Source organism: Cephus cinctus, unplaced genomic scaffold (assembly GCF_000341935.2).
Source record: "Cephus cinctus unplaced genomic scaffold, Ccin1 Ccin1_scaffold0129, whole genome shotgun sequence".
NCBI lineage: Eukaryota > Metazoa > Arthropoda > Insecta > Hymenoptera > Cephidae > Cephus > Cephus cinctus.
The window spans coordinates 1604533-1621791 of record NW_014332862.1 but is presented as its reverse complement, the minus strand read 5'-3'; the positions used below and the strand labels follow the sequence as shown (position 1 = coordinate 1621791).

General features: G+C 42.6%; 1 protein-coding gene across 2 annotated transcripts; it reads left to right on the top strand.

Moving 5' to 3' along the window:
• Positions 1-96: 96 nt before the first annotated feature.
• On the top strand, positions 97-16881 carry LOC107262994 (hemicentin-1). Of its 2 annotated transcripts, XM_025080151.1 has the most exons (10): positions 97-2573; positions 4929-5035; positions 11717-12061; positions 12615-12929; positions 13019-13170; positions 13242-13386; positions 13494-13787; positions 13870-14259; positions 14344-14661; positions 16227-16881. In XM_025080151.1, exons 3-10 carry the CDS (start codon positions 11725-11727, stop codon positions 16733-16735), a joined length of 2460 nt encoding a protein of 819 aa, XP_024935919.1. In that variant the 5' UTR covers positions 97-2573; positions 4929-5035; positions 11717-11724; the 3' UTR covers positions 16736-16881. The 2 variants fall into 2 exon arrangements, with proteins under 2 accessions (XP_024935919.1, XP_015585259.1); XM_015729773.2 differs by lacking the exon at positions 4929-5035.
• The last annotated feature ends 378 nt before the right edge of the window (positions 16882-17259 follow it).

Genomic DNA, 17259 nt, shown 5'->3' with positions numbered 1-17259 from the left:
TTTAAGAAAATTTTATTAACATAGATAACGTCATTTATTTCGAGTATGCCAGAACATTGAACCATTTTTTGAAACTATTTTCATGGTACCTATTTATTTGTACTCTTCCTCACTCTCTCTCTCTCTCTCTCTCTCTCTCTCTCTTATCTTTGTCTCTGTCACTCAATTATACTTTCACCCTTTTCTCCTCTTCCTTTTGACATTCATCTGCGCCGGTATCTACTTTTATTCTTACTATACGTCCACATCCGCTTGCACGTTTTCAGTTTCACTCATACAAAGCGGGAGCCGTCTCGTTTCTCGTCAATTCGGCTTCGAGCCAGAGACACTAAAAACGAAGAGAGACTCGCAGCATCCTCAATTCAGTCCGGATAATGAAAACTGACGGTACAGGCCTGTCTGCCGAGGATAAAGCTATCGAAATATATAGTATATAAAACGAGCTAGAGACCCAATGTTTCTCTCGTTGTTCCGAGACTGACATTTTTCGTTCTCCCTGCTGGTGACGCTTTTCTCTTTTGCCAAGCTTCCTCCTGTCATCCTTACTCTTTTCATCCTTTATGAATATTTGTCAGACATTTCACACATGGACAAAAACTAGTTCGACATTTCGGCCCAGCCATTTTGATAACACAAAAAGTATCAGGAGAGCCGTTAAAGCTTTACGACTTGGAATAAAAAAGCATCAGGATCGAAAGTTTTTTATCAAAAAAAATAAAGAATTAAAAAAAAAAATAAAAAAGCATGAAAAGCATAAGTAAGTTTTTGTGGATAATAACAGCGTTTTTTTGTATCTAGAAAAACTAAACAAACGAATGTCCACGAGTATAGGTACAGTATAGGTATAATATAAACATTACAGGGTTTTTAGGAAAATGTATGAAATCTTCGTTACGGGACATGCCAAGGGGACAGCGAATGAGAATGGGGATAGAAACTTGTAGGGTATTAACAAATGGGAAAATAACGGCGTGTAAAAGCGATCTCGCGGAGAGTCAGGGTGGTAGATGAGGCAGATGAAAGGTCCGACGGTTGAAAATGGCTATGGCGGTTCGTATACAGTTGCAATTTCACGGCTCGTAGGCTGGTCTGCGTAAAGCTCGTGCCGCGGGTTTGTTTTTGTATTAATAAAACATTTACATCTCTCGGCGGACACCCCTCCCTCTACGAAAGGGAGACTAACGGTGGGGCGCCATGGACAGAGGGAGTGGGCAGCAGGGGTCGCACTCGTATCTATCTAACGGCAGAGCTTTTTCCTCCCTTATATTTCGGTGTCCCACCATTCGAAACATTCGCAGGGGATGCTGCTGCTCGTGGAAGCAGCACCGAAGCGTCCTGGTGGAGTGTGGGGCTCGACTGTCGCTCGGTAAATGCGTTAACCGGCCGGGGGGTGACGGAAATACACGAGCTGAGCCGAGCAATCCCGAAAACTCAGCAACCCCTGTCAGTAGGCCTGCCGCAACGCAGCAGTGAGCGCGCCTTCCGCTTTACTACGGGGGCTTCGTTCTCGTTCCTTTAATCTCGCAAATTGCGCTGTGTCCAGGCATGGCTTCAGTGTTAGTTTTAAAATTGTCATCGATCTGATATTGATTTTAATTACGTTTCCTCGATTCGAAGGGAAAATCATCGGGAAAATTTTTACATATCATTTTTGCAAATTAAATTGCAAAACTTGTACCTTAACAACGAGTAGCAGTGGGATTGCAGTTACGGGTAGAAGAATAAATTTCGAAAAGTCCTGATGAAGGACTTTCACGATAAATCTGAATAATTAAAAAATAATGCACGTCTATAAAAACTTTAATCGGAACAGAAAATTTGTGATAAATTTTATTTCTAATATCGATACCTATAAAATGTTTATACAAGTTTAATAACATATCTTGTACTTTTTTTTAAATTACTCACGGATCCTCTTCAATACGTATACGGACATTTACGATAGAACATAAAAATGCTTTTACATCACAAAACCTTTTTACACGCTACGATAGACGATTGAATATTTTCCACGTAATAAAAGGAGAATCTAATATCCTCAAGTGCATCATGTAAACAGTTAACTAGTATAAAAGAAAAATGATTGATTCGGGTGACCGATCTCATCGGTGAAGGACAGCAAGAAAAATTGGAAAGAATCTTCAAGAAGGATGAAATCAACGAAAGCAAAGTTCTTATCGATAACTCAACGAAGTTGCGTCACTTCCGGAATAAATAAGTGCAGTTACACCGTGTCGAATAATCAGTTAGACTGGTTACTTACAATCCGACCGTACGTTCGTTGCAAGTGTGTCGAAGGTGCATCAAGTAGTTAAAATAAAAAAAAGAAACTTGAAACATCGTTAAAGTCAATAAAATCACAGGAAACCCCAAAGCGACAGTTTACCAGGATCGTTAAATTCGTTAGATTCCTCGAGTCTGATAGATCTCAGTGATATTTCGAGAGGAATACACAAGTTTCAACATTTTCAACATCAGATCTTCTTATCTCTGCAATATGAAGACGCTCTTGTTAATGAGCATTCTCGTCTATACCGTGGCGGAAGTGTTCATTGGTGACGTCGATGAACCAAGTAAGTCAAAAAAAAAAAGTGAATATACAGTGTAGAATTATTCGAATCTAGGTACATACAGAGCCAATAGAGAAACACGTACCAGTAACAGGGCACTCGTGTTTTACATGCGCTATGTTTAATGGAAACATTTTATTTCTTATTTCACCACAAATGGTAGACCTGACCAAATGCAGGTACCCATCTACCATCAGGTAACATCTGGCTCAACACCTAAGGCTGGTTCGTTAAAAACGAATGTACAGGGAACTTGTACGTATTAGATAAAACGATAGCGGTTAGCCTAAAAGTGTATTAATTTCCGTGAAAGAGAAAGAGAGACAGAGCCGAGGCAATAGTAAAGGATTAGATAGGAGTGGAGCGATTCTACGTTATGGCTCAGGGGGAGCAGGGAAGTATTCACCTGTCAATAGTTATTTTGCGGTGAACCAGTCGTGAGAGCTGTTCTACAATAGCGTTAGCAGACCAGCCAACAGACTGTTTATTCGATCGATACATTATGCAAATTGACCTAACGGCTTCACGTCGCTGCATCGATAGACCGTAATCTTTCTACGACGAAGTGGATGGGAGCAGCGGAGCCCGAGACGAGAGTTCGAGCTTAGGAATAAAGAGATGTGAGAGTCAATAGGATGAAAGAAGTATTTAAAATAAAAAATAAAATATGGGTATGACGGAGAGAGTACGACGTGAGGGTTGATTGAAGAATTTCAAGAATCAAGGCCGTAATCGATCGATTTACTTGATATTGTCGGAAACTAATGAGATATAAAGTTTGGCTAGTTGTAATAAACGTGACGCCATTTATCCCCGTAGATTGGCACACCTATCCGCTATCAGGCTCCTGGTCGAACTTTTATGATTTTGAGGTGGCAGCATTGGCAGGATTGGCGGTCGGCACGTACTTGCCAATCGTTCCGATCCGTCGCGTAATATTCTCCGGTGGTTGGGAAGAGAACCGAGTATTCATAGGGCGATCGATGACACGGATTGCTGGCGTTAACGAGGAATTCGTTATGGTTGAATAATTCGAGCGTATCAAAGTCCTCGGTTACATTGTCGTTATCTCGTGAGAGCACGAGGAGATAATGAATCAGTTGAATTGTCCAAGATTACTCTGTACGTATACATGTGTATATGTGGGTGCATATATATATAATGGAAGTTTGCCAACTTTAGAAAATTACCTTCTATTTCCGGTTGTTTCGCTTACTCTCGTTGGCGCCGTATCCGCTTTTACCTGATTTACAGAATAATTCGTACTCATGAATCAACTTCAAACCTTTTTTTTTATCCTGTTGTTATCTAGCCAAGATAATAGTGAAAATTCTTCGTGTGCACAGGCATTCGTTTATACACACAGAGATCTTTCTCTTGATTTTATTCCGTGTTCATTCTTTCTTTCGCGAAATCCGAGAAAATTGTTAGCTTTTTACAACGCTATCCCGTAGACTGTGTGTAAAGTGGGAAAAAAAAAAAACGTGCTGTCGGGAAATGGGAATCTCGATAAGGTGGTATCTGAATTGAATTCCCGTGTTAAGCAGGGTAATCGTCAATTTTCGTAAAAAGGGGTAGTTTACCTCTAGCCAGTTCTAAGGTAGTTTCAAGAAAAATAGTGAAAACTTTTTAAACCGTTTCGGAAAGATTCGATAGCAGCGAAGACCCACCGGTTTAATAGACGTTCAGACGATTGGACTTCGGTCAAGTCGGATAAATCTGTCAAATGGAATTTACTCGAAGGTTTCAGAAAACTTTCTCGACCTAATCGTATTTATTCCGCTGTTTAATCCGTCGCGCGAAACGCAATTACCGGTCTGTCCAAATTTCTGTAGTGATTCTCTCACGCTATATGATGTTCTCCCTTCCTCTCTCGCATTCCCTCTCTCTTTCTCTCATTTAAATTCTTTCGCATTCATTCTCACCTGCTCACCGTCATCAGTCCACTTTACGTACCTCCAACTTTTCAATGTCCTTATATGCATACCACTCTCGCCATACAAGATAAGTTAAATTATTATCAGCCCGCAAACCTAGCCGCAAGGCCACAGACTCGTACATAAAATTCCACGAAGAATCTCCTGCGGAGCGAATCTTGATAGCTGTATCATTTCTGAAAAGCCAATAGCCACGCAAGTAAATGGTAGACCGTTACACTTAACGGAGATTTAGAAATTTAAATGCCCAAAGGGACGCCAATATTTCAAACACTGACAAGGACAGTACTAGTATACGTTTGGTAAAAATTTTTATTTTTCTCGTGCCCGAAGCCTCGAATTCCACACGATATAAAATAATAATTTAAGAATTTGCTAATTTCTTTTTGCCCTCTCTCCCAATGGACTCGAACGCGTCCAGGAGAATTTATCAACGAACACATCTGTGGACTATCTAATAAGACCAGAAGGCTATCGGCGACGTCGTCGATGTCGAAAATTACTACTAGCAGAATCTACATGGACGAGGTGCGTGCACGCGAGGCAAAGGCGAAACGACGAACGACGAGACACAATGACAGAGAACGGAACATAGTGGAGGACTGAGAATTGAAAAAAAAAATCGAGTCTTTTGCATTAATGGTGGAGTCTGCTACGTTCCCAATTCGTAGTTCTGAAACAGGGTATATATAGAATCAAACGGTACAGGTATATTATGCCGGTATAAAACAGCGAACCGCGCAATGTACTAGGTACTGGGTAATTACAGAGAGAAATTACTACTGAATATTCCTGGGATATACCTGACCTAACAGTGACAAGGATCCAGGAGTATTCGGCTGAATTGAACGGGAAAGTACGTTTTTACGAAGGAAAAAATTGTATTGGGCTGGTGGAGCAGTTGCGGAGTTGTAAAGATAACGTCGCTGCTCCGATCGGTAACGCGACATACGAGATGAGCAGCGAGAGCTCGTTCCACGACCAGGCTCCACTATCCGAACCCTCGTTCCGCAAGCTTGCTCGCGCATACGCTTCGACCGTAACCATTTCCACTTATAAGGTACATATATATGTATATTAATATAGGTAAAGTCAAGCGTAAAGATATATATCAGTATATACTATATACAGCTAACTTCACTTTTGTCCTTTCTCTTTGTTTACAGGCTTCATATCCTTTTTATGTTTGTCCAATGGAGAGAAATGATTTTGTCCTCATCCGAAACCATTTCAATGGATTGTTACGATTGTGGATGCACATACGTATATAATTATGTACGCATTGTACTTGCAGATAGTCATTCGGTGACTGATGGGTTTTCCCCCTTTTTTTCTTCATTTTTCCTTATGCATGATTCCACATGTTTTTTATTTCATTTTTACGTAATTTCACGTAGCACTAGCATTGTCCAACCACGCATCATACGTGGAAGTAGCTAGGAATGGTGATTGTTGACCATTTTGGGTTTGCGAGGCTTTTTTTCGTAAGAAAAGTTCACTCTAGGGTCGACCAACCCTTATTCATACCTACTACACCTATCTACATACATACCCTTATACATACCTGCTCGCCGTGCGCCATTAGTGTCGTCAGTGGTACGTGGACGTGGATTGGATGCGATATCTGGATATTAGTACTTTTAGGGATTGTTTTTGCTGGCTTTGACCTTACGAGTCTGATAAATTCTGTAATAGATTCTTTAGGCAATCTATTAATCCTTAAAATCCAACCCTGATCCAGGGACCCTGTGATAACAATCCGTTAAATTGTAAGAACGAAAGACTTTTGGCAATTGGGGAATTTTCTGTTAAAGGTTTAATGATGGTTTCTGGTACCTTGTCACTGGCAGTAGATATTGATCTATTGATGCCATAAAATCCGTTATTATACTGTACTCGAGTTTGGTCCCATATACTATTTATTAATCTGATAATTTTTGTCCAATATTTCAAGCTCTTATTTTTAAAAACTACAGTGATATCCCGATACACACGTCGAGTGCTGCCGCGAAAAATTGTAGAGGACGTCGTTATACGAAACTGGTATGAAATCCTGGAGCATATTTACGAAGAAAAACTGTCGTAAAGGCATGGTACTGCCGTCGCGATATTCATTGTGCACATCGCTGTCTCTTAAATTCGCAACACGAGCCTCGCTTCTACGGTACCGCCTTTATTAATGTTTCTCAAAGAAACGTAGAACGACGAAGCGGAACGAGCTGCGCAGGTTCGGAAACTTCGTAAATCACTCGAATTTATTATTAAAAATGTTGCGTGAAATATGTAGAACGTTGGTGGTGACGGGGATGACGATGGCGGCGTTGATACCCTTACCGTCGTAGGGTCAAAGGGCAGAGAGGGTTGGGTCAATGGAAAAAAAAAAGAAGAAAGAAAAAATGTAGCCAACTATTTCTCGGGCGCGTGTTCCCAAACGTGCGTACCACGGGCTTCCTTTTTTTCTCCTGTATCCAACTGTATGGCTATCCCCTATATGCGGATGTAGATATATCCATGTCATGTGTTATGTACTGAATGTTGTGTAGGGAGGCGTGCGTCTGAGGGTGGGTAAAATAAGTTGGAGAGCTTGTAATATGTAGCGAGGAGAACACGAAAGCGCAGTATTTCAAAAGCCCTCGGCCGCACTGGCGTATAGCCGGTATTGTGTATCTGTGCAAGGGTATAGGAATATATGGTACAGGGTTGGCATTCCCATACGCGACCTTTATATCTTAGGAAATACCCCCCTTCATCGTTACTGGTTTTCCCCGCGGTGGCATATCAGTTCACGTGGCTAATGTATGACTCCGGGTTGGTCAAACTTTTAGAACATCGCGAATTTTTTGCAACTTCATGAAACCGCAATTAACGGACGCCCGTATCTGTATCTACGGCGGTATATGAGTTATCGCGGGAATGAATAATACTTTGTGTTAGGCTAAAATCGGCGTACACATTTCGTGAAAAATTTTCAAGAGCGTCCTGGCGAGTCATTACCGTGATGCCGGGGTGCTTGAAATATTGAAACCAAGATCGAAATTGTACGGTAATGGGTGGAAGGGGTGGTTTTATACTGTCTAGGAGCGTGCAGGGGTAGAATGTACAGGGTGGTTCGAGGGTAGTACAGAGTGCTCTTAACAAAAGGAATCGGAGAAGCGAACTCAGGGACGGGATAGAAAAATGCAATATGGGAGTGGCGATTCTATGAGAGCTCGAGAGGAATTCCGAACAAACAGTCCTGCAATAACTGTGAAGACGTAGCAGGAAGGAAGTCCTCAGTCAGCAAGCATAAGCTCTCTTTAATTTGAGTTTTTTGGTGAAGGACGATGCGGAAGTATCATTATTGCTTTGCATTTACCGTAGCTAGGTAGGGTATGCAGAGAGATTCGGTAAGTCAGGGCTAACTGGAAATTGCGAGGGGTTGCGTTGTTCCGGAGAAGATCAATAAAAAAGAAAAGGAAATGAAAAAGGAAGAAGAACGAAGAAGACGACTAAGGGAAATTCCGATCCGAAAAGATATCCCGCGTTTGTTCTCGGAGTAGTAGCTCCCGAGGATAAATTCTCTCGGGACGGCTCGAAGGGTGAATCCCCCAAGGGGTAACTGGGGGCGCCGATCAGAAACAGATTCCTGATAAAGCGTGAGGAATAACGCGATAAGCGAGGCCTTCCAGATCGGAGTCCTCTCTATGGGTCGCACTGTGCCCTTCTGCCCTTTCATCCCTTCTACCCTTACTGGCAGAGTGTGTCTGTGGGATAGTCACCCTGTACCGAGTGCCCGGGCAGAATGATCCTTTGTTTGACGAAGGAGTTTCACCGGCGGCCATAAAGAGGTGCGACGTCGATCGCTCAATGCGGGACTGATTGGTCGGGGTAGGCGGCGGCACGTGATTGTCTACGCGACCCAATTGTCTCTCAAGAGACCCACCAAGGGAAATCCAAAGGAAAAACCAAAGAGCTGTGAACGGCCGTCTTTTCATCCATTCTCCACACTGGATTCATCTGAACCCAGTATACCAAAACCTGCCGGCTCCTATCTTCCTACCACCTTTCACCTTCCATCCTCGTGCTTTGTTTTCTTCCTTTACTCTTTCTTTGGTACCCACTGAACCATTCTTTTTCTTTCTTCCGTTTCTCTCCCTGTCCCACTCTCTGCCCCCCTCCCCCCTCTCTCTTCTTTAGTAGGACGCACCAGAAGAAACAGCAGCATCGATCCAGTTGCCACCCGACGGGCATCGAATTATCAGAATCCGCGGGTTTCAAGAATGAAAAGAGAATATTGAAAAAAGAACGCTCTACCACGTATATACATATGTCTACCTTCCAGTAGATAAGTCCTCGCTTTTCTACGTTAACTCCACTCGCTCCATGTAATTTCTACGATGCTTCTCTCGTTAATCCAGCAAAGTGCATTTCCTTCCTTCCACAAGACCTACGTCCGACCCGACGTTCCTAAGCTTCTCATCTTTCTCATCTTATTCATTGTCTTCCTTCGACTGATAACTCTCGTTCCGAACGCATTCCAATCTCTCTTATTTTAACATTGTAAATTATCTTTCGCCACGTCCCCATTCAGTATCCTTTTTGTCCCGCTGGCATAAAAAAAGTCGTTTAACCAAGAAGTGACATGGTGTCTCGAATGTAAGAGGATGCTGGGTCCTCCCGACCGGTTTTCGTTGCACCTGCTGCACCAAAGTGATACATCTATTACTATCTATGACTCTGCATGGCTCCGCTTCTCTCACTTTCAGTCTCTCCATTCCACTTAATTCCGACCCATTCCCGTGTCCCTTTTAGCTGCTGTGCTCTTTCTTCGTGCCATATGCTAACCTGCATAATAATATCTCTCTACGCGATGCACTCGAATGCACGTTCATGCATATAGTGGCCCGGTATACATATGGTTTAATATACATATATATTGATATAGGCGTTGCAGTATCAACTCTTATGCGAATGTGCTGACATTCATGCTGGCAACGTGCTAACTCCCCCTGCGCAAATGTTATCGAGTAATGTTAACGTAGCGACCCTTTCGTTGTTACATATCTATACAGACACTTTTGATCTCATAAAATGCATCTTTTTCACGAAGCGCAATGCGTAACGCTCTAATAATTATTTCGATATATCATACCTCCATATTTCATTGAAAACATTTATATTATTTTTTTTTCTCGTCCGCATCAAACTTATACCACGCAAATAAATTCGTTGCGGTCGCGATACACATTTAACGATCAAGTTGCGTTTTACCCAATGTACTTTGCTCCCATCTATCATTCCTGTATCTGAATCTTTAATCAAGCCCTTACATTAATTTGCTCTCCCATTGCCAATCATTCATCCCCACCCCGTATTCAAATGAACCGCCTGAAAAATCCACATTACCCCTTTTTCCCAGCCATTTCAATTTCACCAGCAGCATTTCAATGCGAATTATTTAGGAATGCACATTACCCCCGTTCGACCCCCAACCCCATGCCAACGATAGCCATCGCGTTATTATTGTTCAATGCACTTACTCAGACATGCACCAGGTCGTACCCATAATCAAATATTACTTACTTTATATCGTTACTTCCCCTCACCCCGTCCCTACGTCATTCTCTATTAAAACACATTCAATATCAAGCATAAGCCTGAAAGAGAGAAATTGAAAAGCTTATAAATCATCTTCTCCATATGCAATCCATTCGGCCTGTGACCTTTCTCGCAAATCCACAGTTTGATCAATCGCAGTCGAGTCACATGTCATCTTGACGTATCTTGAGTGCGCTTGCCGTGTGCATTTGCGGGCCTCTGCACACTGGATGCCGCACAAATCTGTTTGCCAAGCATAGGAGGCCAACGTCACGTCTAGTCCTCGGACTAACCTACGCGTTTGCCTTGAATAGTTATGCGGTATCGTACGGTTAGGCGTTCCTAATGCGCGCACACGTGGAAATATCTAAACACAGCAAGCAGACCCATCGTTGACAATCTCAACCCCTTCTATGGTATATCCATGTACAACCCACTACAACCCACTACAACCCCACTCGCACGATACTCCGGTCTGCCAAGCGGCTAACAACACTCACTAGGCATTTATCCCATGTACATATCCGCGTGTCGTTAGCGATGGGTCGTTCGAACGCGCATTCGGTACCGAACATTAATTACGTCGGATTATTAACATCGCACCGCCAATGAATTCTCGGATTTACGTTACACGTTAAGTCTACATGGTTTTACTCTTGCTATGGGTATCGCGTGTATGGGGATGCTCCGTGTCTGGCTGTGTACTGTAAGCGTGCAGGTAGTTATATATGTCTGCATATATAGATATATGATGTAGTAAGCTTGAGAGTGGGTATGTTACGCAATAATTGTTCGTGTGCGATAGGAGATATTTAAGCCTTGGGGGAAATTTTGTATAATAGACAGTGGTTATAGGGTAAGGTTGTACTATTGCCGTTGCTAGTGGAGGGTTGTATAGGTTGACTGGAATGCTTGGGATATTGATGTGATGGTAGTGGGGGAATAGGGGAAGGGGAGAGGGGAGGTGCTGGGACGATTGATGGGGCGGCATCGAATGCCAATAAAATCGCGCCATCGCTACCTAGATCAGGGAATAAATCGGCAAGTAGACCGATTAATTGGGTTCGCCTGTTTCTGTAAGGGGGGTCATGCGTGAGTGTGCGGAGGCTGTGGGTTTGGTGGAACAATCTTTATTTCTCTAGAGACTGCATGTGGGTGCACGTAGAGTGTTAACGTATGTATCTGTGTAGGACTTGTTTGGGACGAGCTGACCGGGGCTTAGCCAATTTGCAGTAACTCGGTTTTGCGGCGAGTAACTAAAACTTGAAATTTGCGAATTCGCCAAGAAAATGTACGGCAGTGGTAATGGTATGTGTCTCGGTAGGATATATGCGTATGGTATATAGAAGTTTCGTAACCGCTAGCAATGTCGTAAAGTTGTTGAGTTTGCGTACTTGAATTTAATTGCGTAGCAGGGACTGAATAGAATTTTGATGGAATATCGGTAAAATGGATTTTACGTAGGACGGAACTTTTTCAGTGGTTTCGGATATTTTAATTTTTTTTATCTTACGTAATTGTTTTTACAGGATGGAAAAAAATTATGCGACTGAGTTTATAATATTTTTGTAATTGTTTTGTCCGATTTTTGCATATACTTTGGAATCGGATCGATCCCCCTTGTTTTTTTAGTACCGATAATGGACCTGAGTGCTGTGGCTGGATACAGAACTCAATTACCATGTGACATAACGCCGCCTAGCAGAGACGACGTGGTATTCATGGTACTTTGGTACAAGGAAGAGAAAGACGGCGAACCCATTTACAGCGTGGACGCACGTGGCCGGACGTTCAGTCAAGCGAACTTTTGGTCGGATCCGGAAGTTTTCGGCGACAGGGCTTCTATGAAGATGAACGTGAAACCAGCCGAATTGGAGATAGAAGATCTTAAGGCAAAAGACGTGGGACTGTACAGGTGTCGCGTGGACTTCAGGAACAGCCCCACGAAAAATCAAAAGATTAATCTAACCGTGATAGGTGAGTCAATATAAAATTAATATAGTTAGAGAATGAATTAACATTTTATTTCAGAGCCAATCGCTAAAGCTAGATTGTTACTTTCGGTTAATTCAGGTAAAGCGAAGCTTACTTAAATCGTTGAATTAAAATAAAAAATTGAATTAAAATAAATAATTTAATGAAAAAGATATTGATGCATTTGTATTTATAAATTATCATTACAGTATATTAAATACCACAAGTTGAAACCCTGCCTCGATCAACGAGCAGAAACAATTTTCGAATAAATTAATTGAACGTGATAATAGCTCAACAGGTGTTACCGTTCCACCTGTGAGTCCGTTTTGTAGGTGTTTAAAATTTAAAAAAGTCAATTAGTGTCTTAAATTGGCAATGGATAGAAAGTTTTTCCTTCCTTTTTTATAATCATACCAACCAAGTTTCATTTTTCCTTCATTCATTTTAAACGAAGGGCTGCTTAATTACTTCCGGGCGGAGATGGACTCTTACCGGTAGTAAATTGAAGAGTCTGACGCTGTGAAAAGATTTTTCGAATTTTCTTTCTCGATAGTCCCGCCAGAGAGGCCGGTAATCTATACCGGTGCGAGAAGAAGTCTCGCCAAAATACTTCAACCCTTTAACGAGGGCAGTGACCTCTCGTTACTCTGTGAGGTCAGAGGTGGTTCCCCACCACCGAAGCTCGTCTGGTACCTAGAAGGAAAATTGCTCGACGATACCTTCAAGAGAGAGCACGACGACATAACAGTGAATCAATTGGAAATTGCAAAAATCACTAGAGAATTTTTAAGGGCCAGACTGATCTGTCAGGCTAACAATACTCACCTGATATCACCGATAATATCTGAGATAATTTTGGATGTTAATCGTGAGTAGATTCATCTAGATGATGTAAGGTTACGTTATCTAAGAAAAAAAAATGTTAATGTTGCTGAAAATTATCATTATTACTTCTAGTGAAACCATTGATGGTAAATATTAAAAGTAAGGAAACACACCTGTCAGCGCTTAAGACTTATGATATTGAGTGTGTTAGTTCCGGTTCCCGACCGGAACCTGTGATCACATGGTGGAAAGGCACTCATCAGGTGAAACACATGGCCAGAAATGTGAATATCAAAAATGACATCTAGTATATTAACAAATAAATTTTGGTATCGAGATACTGAGCTTCTGGTAGTTTGCAGAGAGTCCTAACGAGACTAGAAGCGTATTGAGTTACGTGCCAACTATTGTGGACGATGGGAAGTTCCTGATCTGTCGTGCAGAGAATCCTGTAGTACCAAATAGTGCATTGGAAGACAGATGGTACCTGGTCGTTCATTGTAAGTCAGCCGTTACATAAATTGACTCAGAGAATCTTGATATTATACAAAGCCAAATAGAGTGTGACAAATGGCAGGAATATGAAAATACTTTTCATCCCCTTCAGACGTTCCCGTGGTGACGATCAGTTTGGGTTCAAACTTAAAGGCAAATGACATCAATGAAGGCGATGACGTTTATTTCGAATGTGACGTCATGGCTAATCCAAAAGAGTATAAATTAGCCTGGTTCAAAGATGGCCGCGAGTTACATCAAAATACAACGGCTGGTATCGTACTGCCTGGTGGTAAATCATTGGTGTTACAAAGGGTCACTAAAAATTCAGCAGGCGACTACTCGTGTATGGCTGCCAATACCGAAGGACGTGCCTCGAGTAGACCAGTCAGATTGGAAGTCATGTGTGAGATTTATTTTAAGAATTAAATTTTTTTTTTCTTTTAATTAGATATTACAATTTTTCAAAATATCATTCAAACTTTCAGACGCTCCCATATGTAAGGATGGATCCATGACGCAGGTCGTAGGGGCGCTCAAGCAGGAGACCATATCTCTAGTCTGCGGTGTCCAAGCGAAACCACCTCCTGATACGTTTCATTGGACTTTTAACAATTCTGGGGAGCTGATGAACGTTCCAGCCAGCAGATTTACGCAGATCAAGCCACTGCGTTTGCTCACGAATCATTGGCACGGCTCCAGATTGAACTACACGCCCTCTAGCGATATGGATTACGGGACTGTGGCGTGTTGGGCGAAAAATCGTATAGGCGTACAGAGGACTCCGTGTCTATTTCAGATTATAGTAGCAGGTCGGCCTTATCCGTTGCACAACTGTTCAGCAGTTCAGTCTACAGGACCATATGCTTACCGTATGGGTAAGGATTTGGTATCAGTCTACATAGTCAAAAAATAGAGTAACAAATTTTACCAATTTTTTGTTTTTTCCATATCATTCTCAGGTCACGAGGATTTCAAAACAACGGACTCCAGGGATGCTGACTGGCTGATAGTGAGGTGCATGGAGGGTTTCGATGGTGGCTTACCCTTAACCAGTTTCGAGCTGGAAGTATACAGCGAGGAGAATGTTTATCACATCAATACGATTTACCTGAATCAGACGGATAGAATGAATTCAGGTGGTCCGATCTTCGAGGTTCCTGATCTGGAGCCGGGAAGGAATTACCGACTGTTACTATACGCGATAAACGCTAAAGGTCGTAGCGATCCAGTCGTCCTGGAACCAGTTACGTTAAAGGGTGTCGCCATGTACACAACTGGTGAGTTTATTATTCTTTTTATTCTCCATTTTTTCATCTCTTTTTTAATACTCTCACGCAATTTATTTTCCCTCTTACTTTTTCACGTGTTTCACCGAATCTATGCGACTACGTCCCGCGGACGTATACTCAGAACGTATATACATACAGGCCAGTGGACGTAACGACGCCTCGTACCGACGCCTCTGATTACGTGTGGCGTACTCGAGACTGCAAGTTTACATCGGGTCGGCTATTAATTACGCAGAAGTTAATGACTCGTGGCTTTGCACGGAGTTACGCGGGATACCTTTACGACTGTTGTAATTATACTTTTTTTTTTTAACTTTTACTACCAGATCCGCTTAGAGGCTCTCTTGGACTTTTGAGTGACCCACCGTCCTTGCCCCATCTCTCTTTCTCACTCTTTACGTCCTTAACGGCGACGTCTCTCTTATCCCTGATACATCTCACTCACCGTTTCCCTTTACCCAGTTTTAGGTACCACAGGGTACGGAACCTGAATTAAAATCCCATAAAGATCCCAGTGCCTCCCCTCCCAGGGCGCTTTCATTCCGACCACATTTATCGTCTATAATTTCCATCCTCATGACTTATTCATGACTGGCTGACGCTCTCGTGTACGTATGTATCCACGAGGCACGTTAACCTTAGCCAACACACCCTTTCGACGATTCCGTACTGACGTTCACAATCAGAAAAGGGAACTCTCACGGCGTGGCTGATTGTCAGGAGCCAGAGGAGACTCTGCTAAAGGACAGGAGACCCTCGGTATAACAGCCTATTCCTTCTCTCTTCTTCTTTCTTTTAGCTTACCATCAGAGACGGGATGTTCCCCAGGATACTTCACTCCATGTTCAACCTCCTGTAGCGGCTGTTCCTTCCACCAGGTCCTGCTACTTTAGTCCCAGCTCGCTTGCCCGTTCGGGATGTTCCCCAGGATACTTCACTCCATGTTCAACCTCCTGTAGCGGCTGTTCCTTCCACCAGGTCCTGCTACTTTAGTCCCAGCTCGCTTGCCCGTTCATCCGCTTGTCCTTCTAGGTATATTATATATATATATATATATATATAGTACAGGAGTTTCCCACTAACGAACCAACGCGTTTTCCGAATGCCAAGAAGCTCTGGAGTCTCTTGGCAATCGACTTGGGTCTCCTGGCTCTTCTAGCCTCTTTATAACCTTGCAACTATGGCTGTCTCCAGGACTCGTTTACTTGCCTACCTCCTAAATCGCCCACTTGCTTAGGTCCATTTTATTCTGGCGCACGTTCGTCTTCTAATCTTTGTTTCCGAAATCGCTGTCCTTTAATAATGTCCAGGTAGCCACCTTCCTCTATAGGTATACGGCAGGAGTCTCCTTCGTCTTCAGTCTGGGTTCTCCTGATCCACTAATGTAGAGGGTGGAACATGTCCGAAATGTAATCCAGTTGTCCAGGCACGTTCAGAACGTCATCGAGTTCCTACAAGGATGGCCAATCCAGCCTCTGCAGATCTTTGTCGTGTAATAGGGACACGGACAGAGTGAAATAATTTGTCAGTGAACTATTGCCTTTTTTTCACAGGACGAGGATCATCCGATGACAGCACCGATTACAGTCTCCTTGTGGCCTGCTTTGCTGGAGGTATCACAGCGGTTTGTATCCTTGTGGTTGGTATTACCCTGACCCTCTACAGGAGAAATCATACCTCGGTACCGACCAAGACGCAAATAGAGATTGTTCGCTACGACAGCAAGGACAGAGGACGCACCGAGAAGGAGGCTAAGGATCAGGTCCAGGATCCTCTCGAGGATGATCCTGACGTCATACCTAACAAAGTCGATCGAAGACCAGACATCTTCGAACCGACATACGGAAAAGCTACGGACAAAATGACAAATTTTGGTAGTCTTGATGACTTTGATTATCCTTCACCCTCCAATGTCCTTCACTCAAAGGACTCTTGGATTTATCCGAATGGATACGTCGAACGGGCAGAAAAGCTTAGTCCTGTCCGACCCAGTACACTTCCGGTACATCGTAGCCATGATATATATACGAGAAGCTTGCGAGTCCAGGAGAGTTGTATATAACAAGGATTATCCCATGGACAAGCAGGCCAGGATCTCTTCCACCTTTGACCTCATTCGACTTCATTGACGGTTAAGCTACTCGATCAATAAATAAGACAATGTATATCAATGTTTGTACATAGACAATAAATCGGATTGTTAAGAAAGGACGCGCAGTTGATTATTAAATTTATCAGGAACCTCCATGGCTTTATTTATTAATGTACATAAACATTTAGGATATAGATATAAGACGGTGGTGAAAATAGAAGATAAATTATCAAGACATCTTGGTATCTCGATCCCCGGATCCTCGATCTGTCTCACAATAAGAACGATGTCGATATGTCTGCAGACACTATAAGTCAGGATGTTAGAAGGATATATAGTAGAGGATTACGTTTCTACATCCGGAAATAAACTGCTGCCAATTCCAATACCGAAAGTACGACCGTGCATTTTCCGGAGGACGAATATAGAGAGGAGAAAGGATAGCCATGAAGTAAATGAGAAAAATAGAAAATAATAATAATGGCATACATTAA

Excerpts from the sequence above, each read along its gene's own strand:
- LOC107262994 (XM_015729773.2), top strand. The coding sequence starts at position 2,498 with ATGAAGACGCTCTTGTTAATGAGCATTCTCGTCTATACCGTGGCGGAA. Across the intron at positions 2,574-11,716 it reads TGGTGACGTCGATGAACCAA|TACCGATAATGGACCTGAGT; the intron begins GTAAGTCAAAAA and ends TTGTTTTTTTAG. Across the intron at positions 13,171-13,241 it reads TGAAACACATGGCCAGAAAT|TTTGCAGAGAGTCCTAACGA; the intron begins GTGAATATCAAA and ends AGCTTCTGGTAG.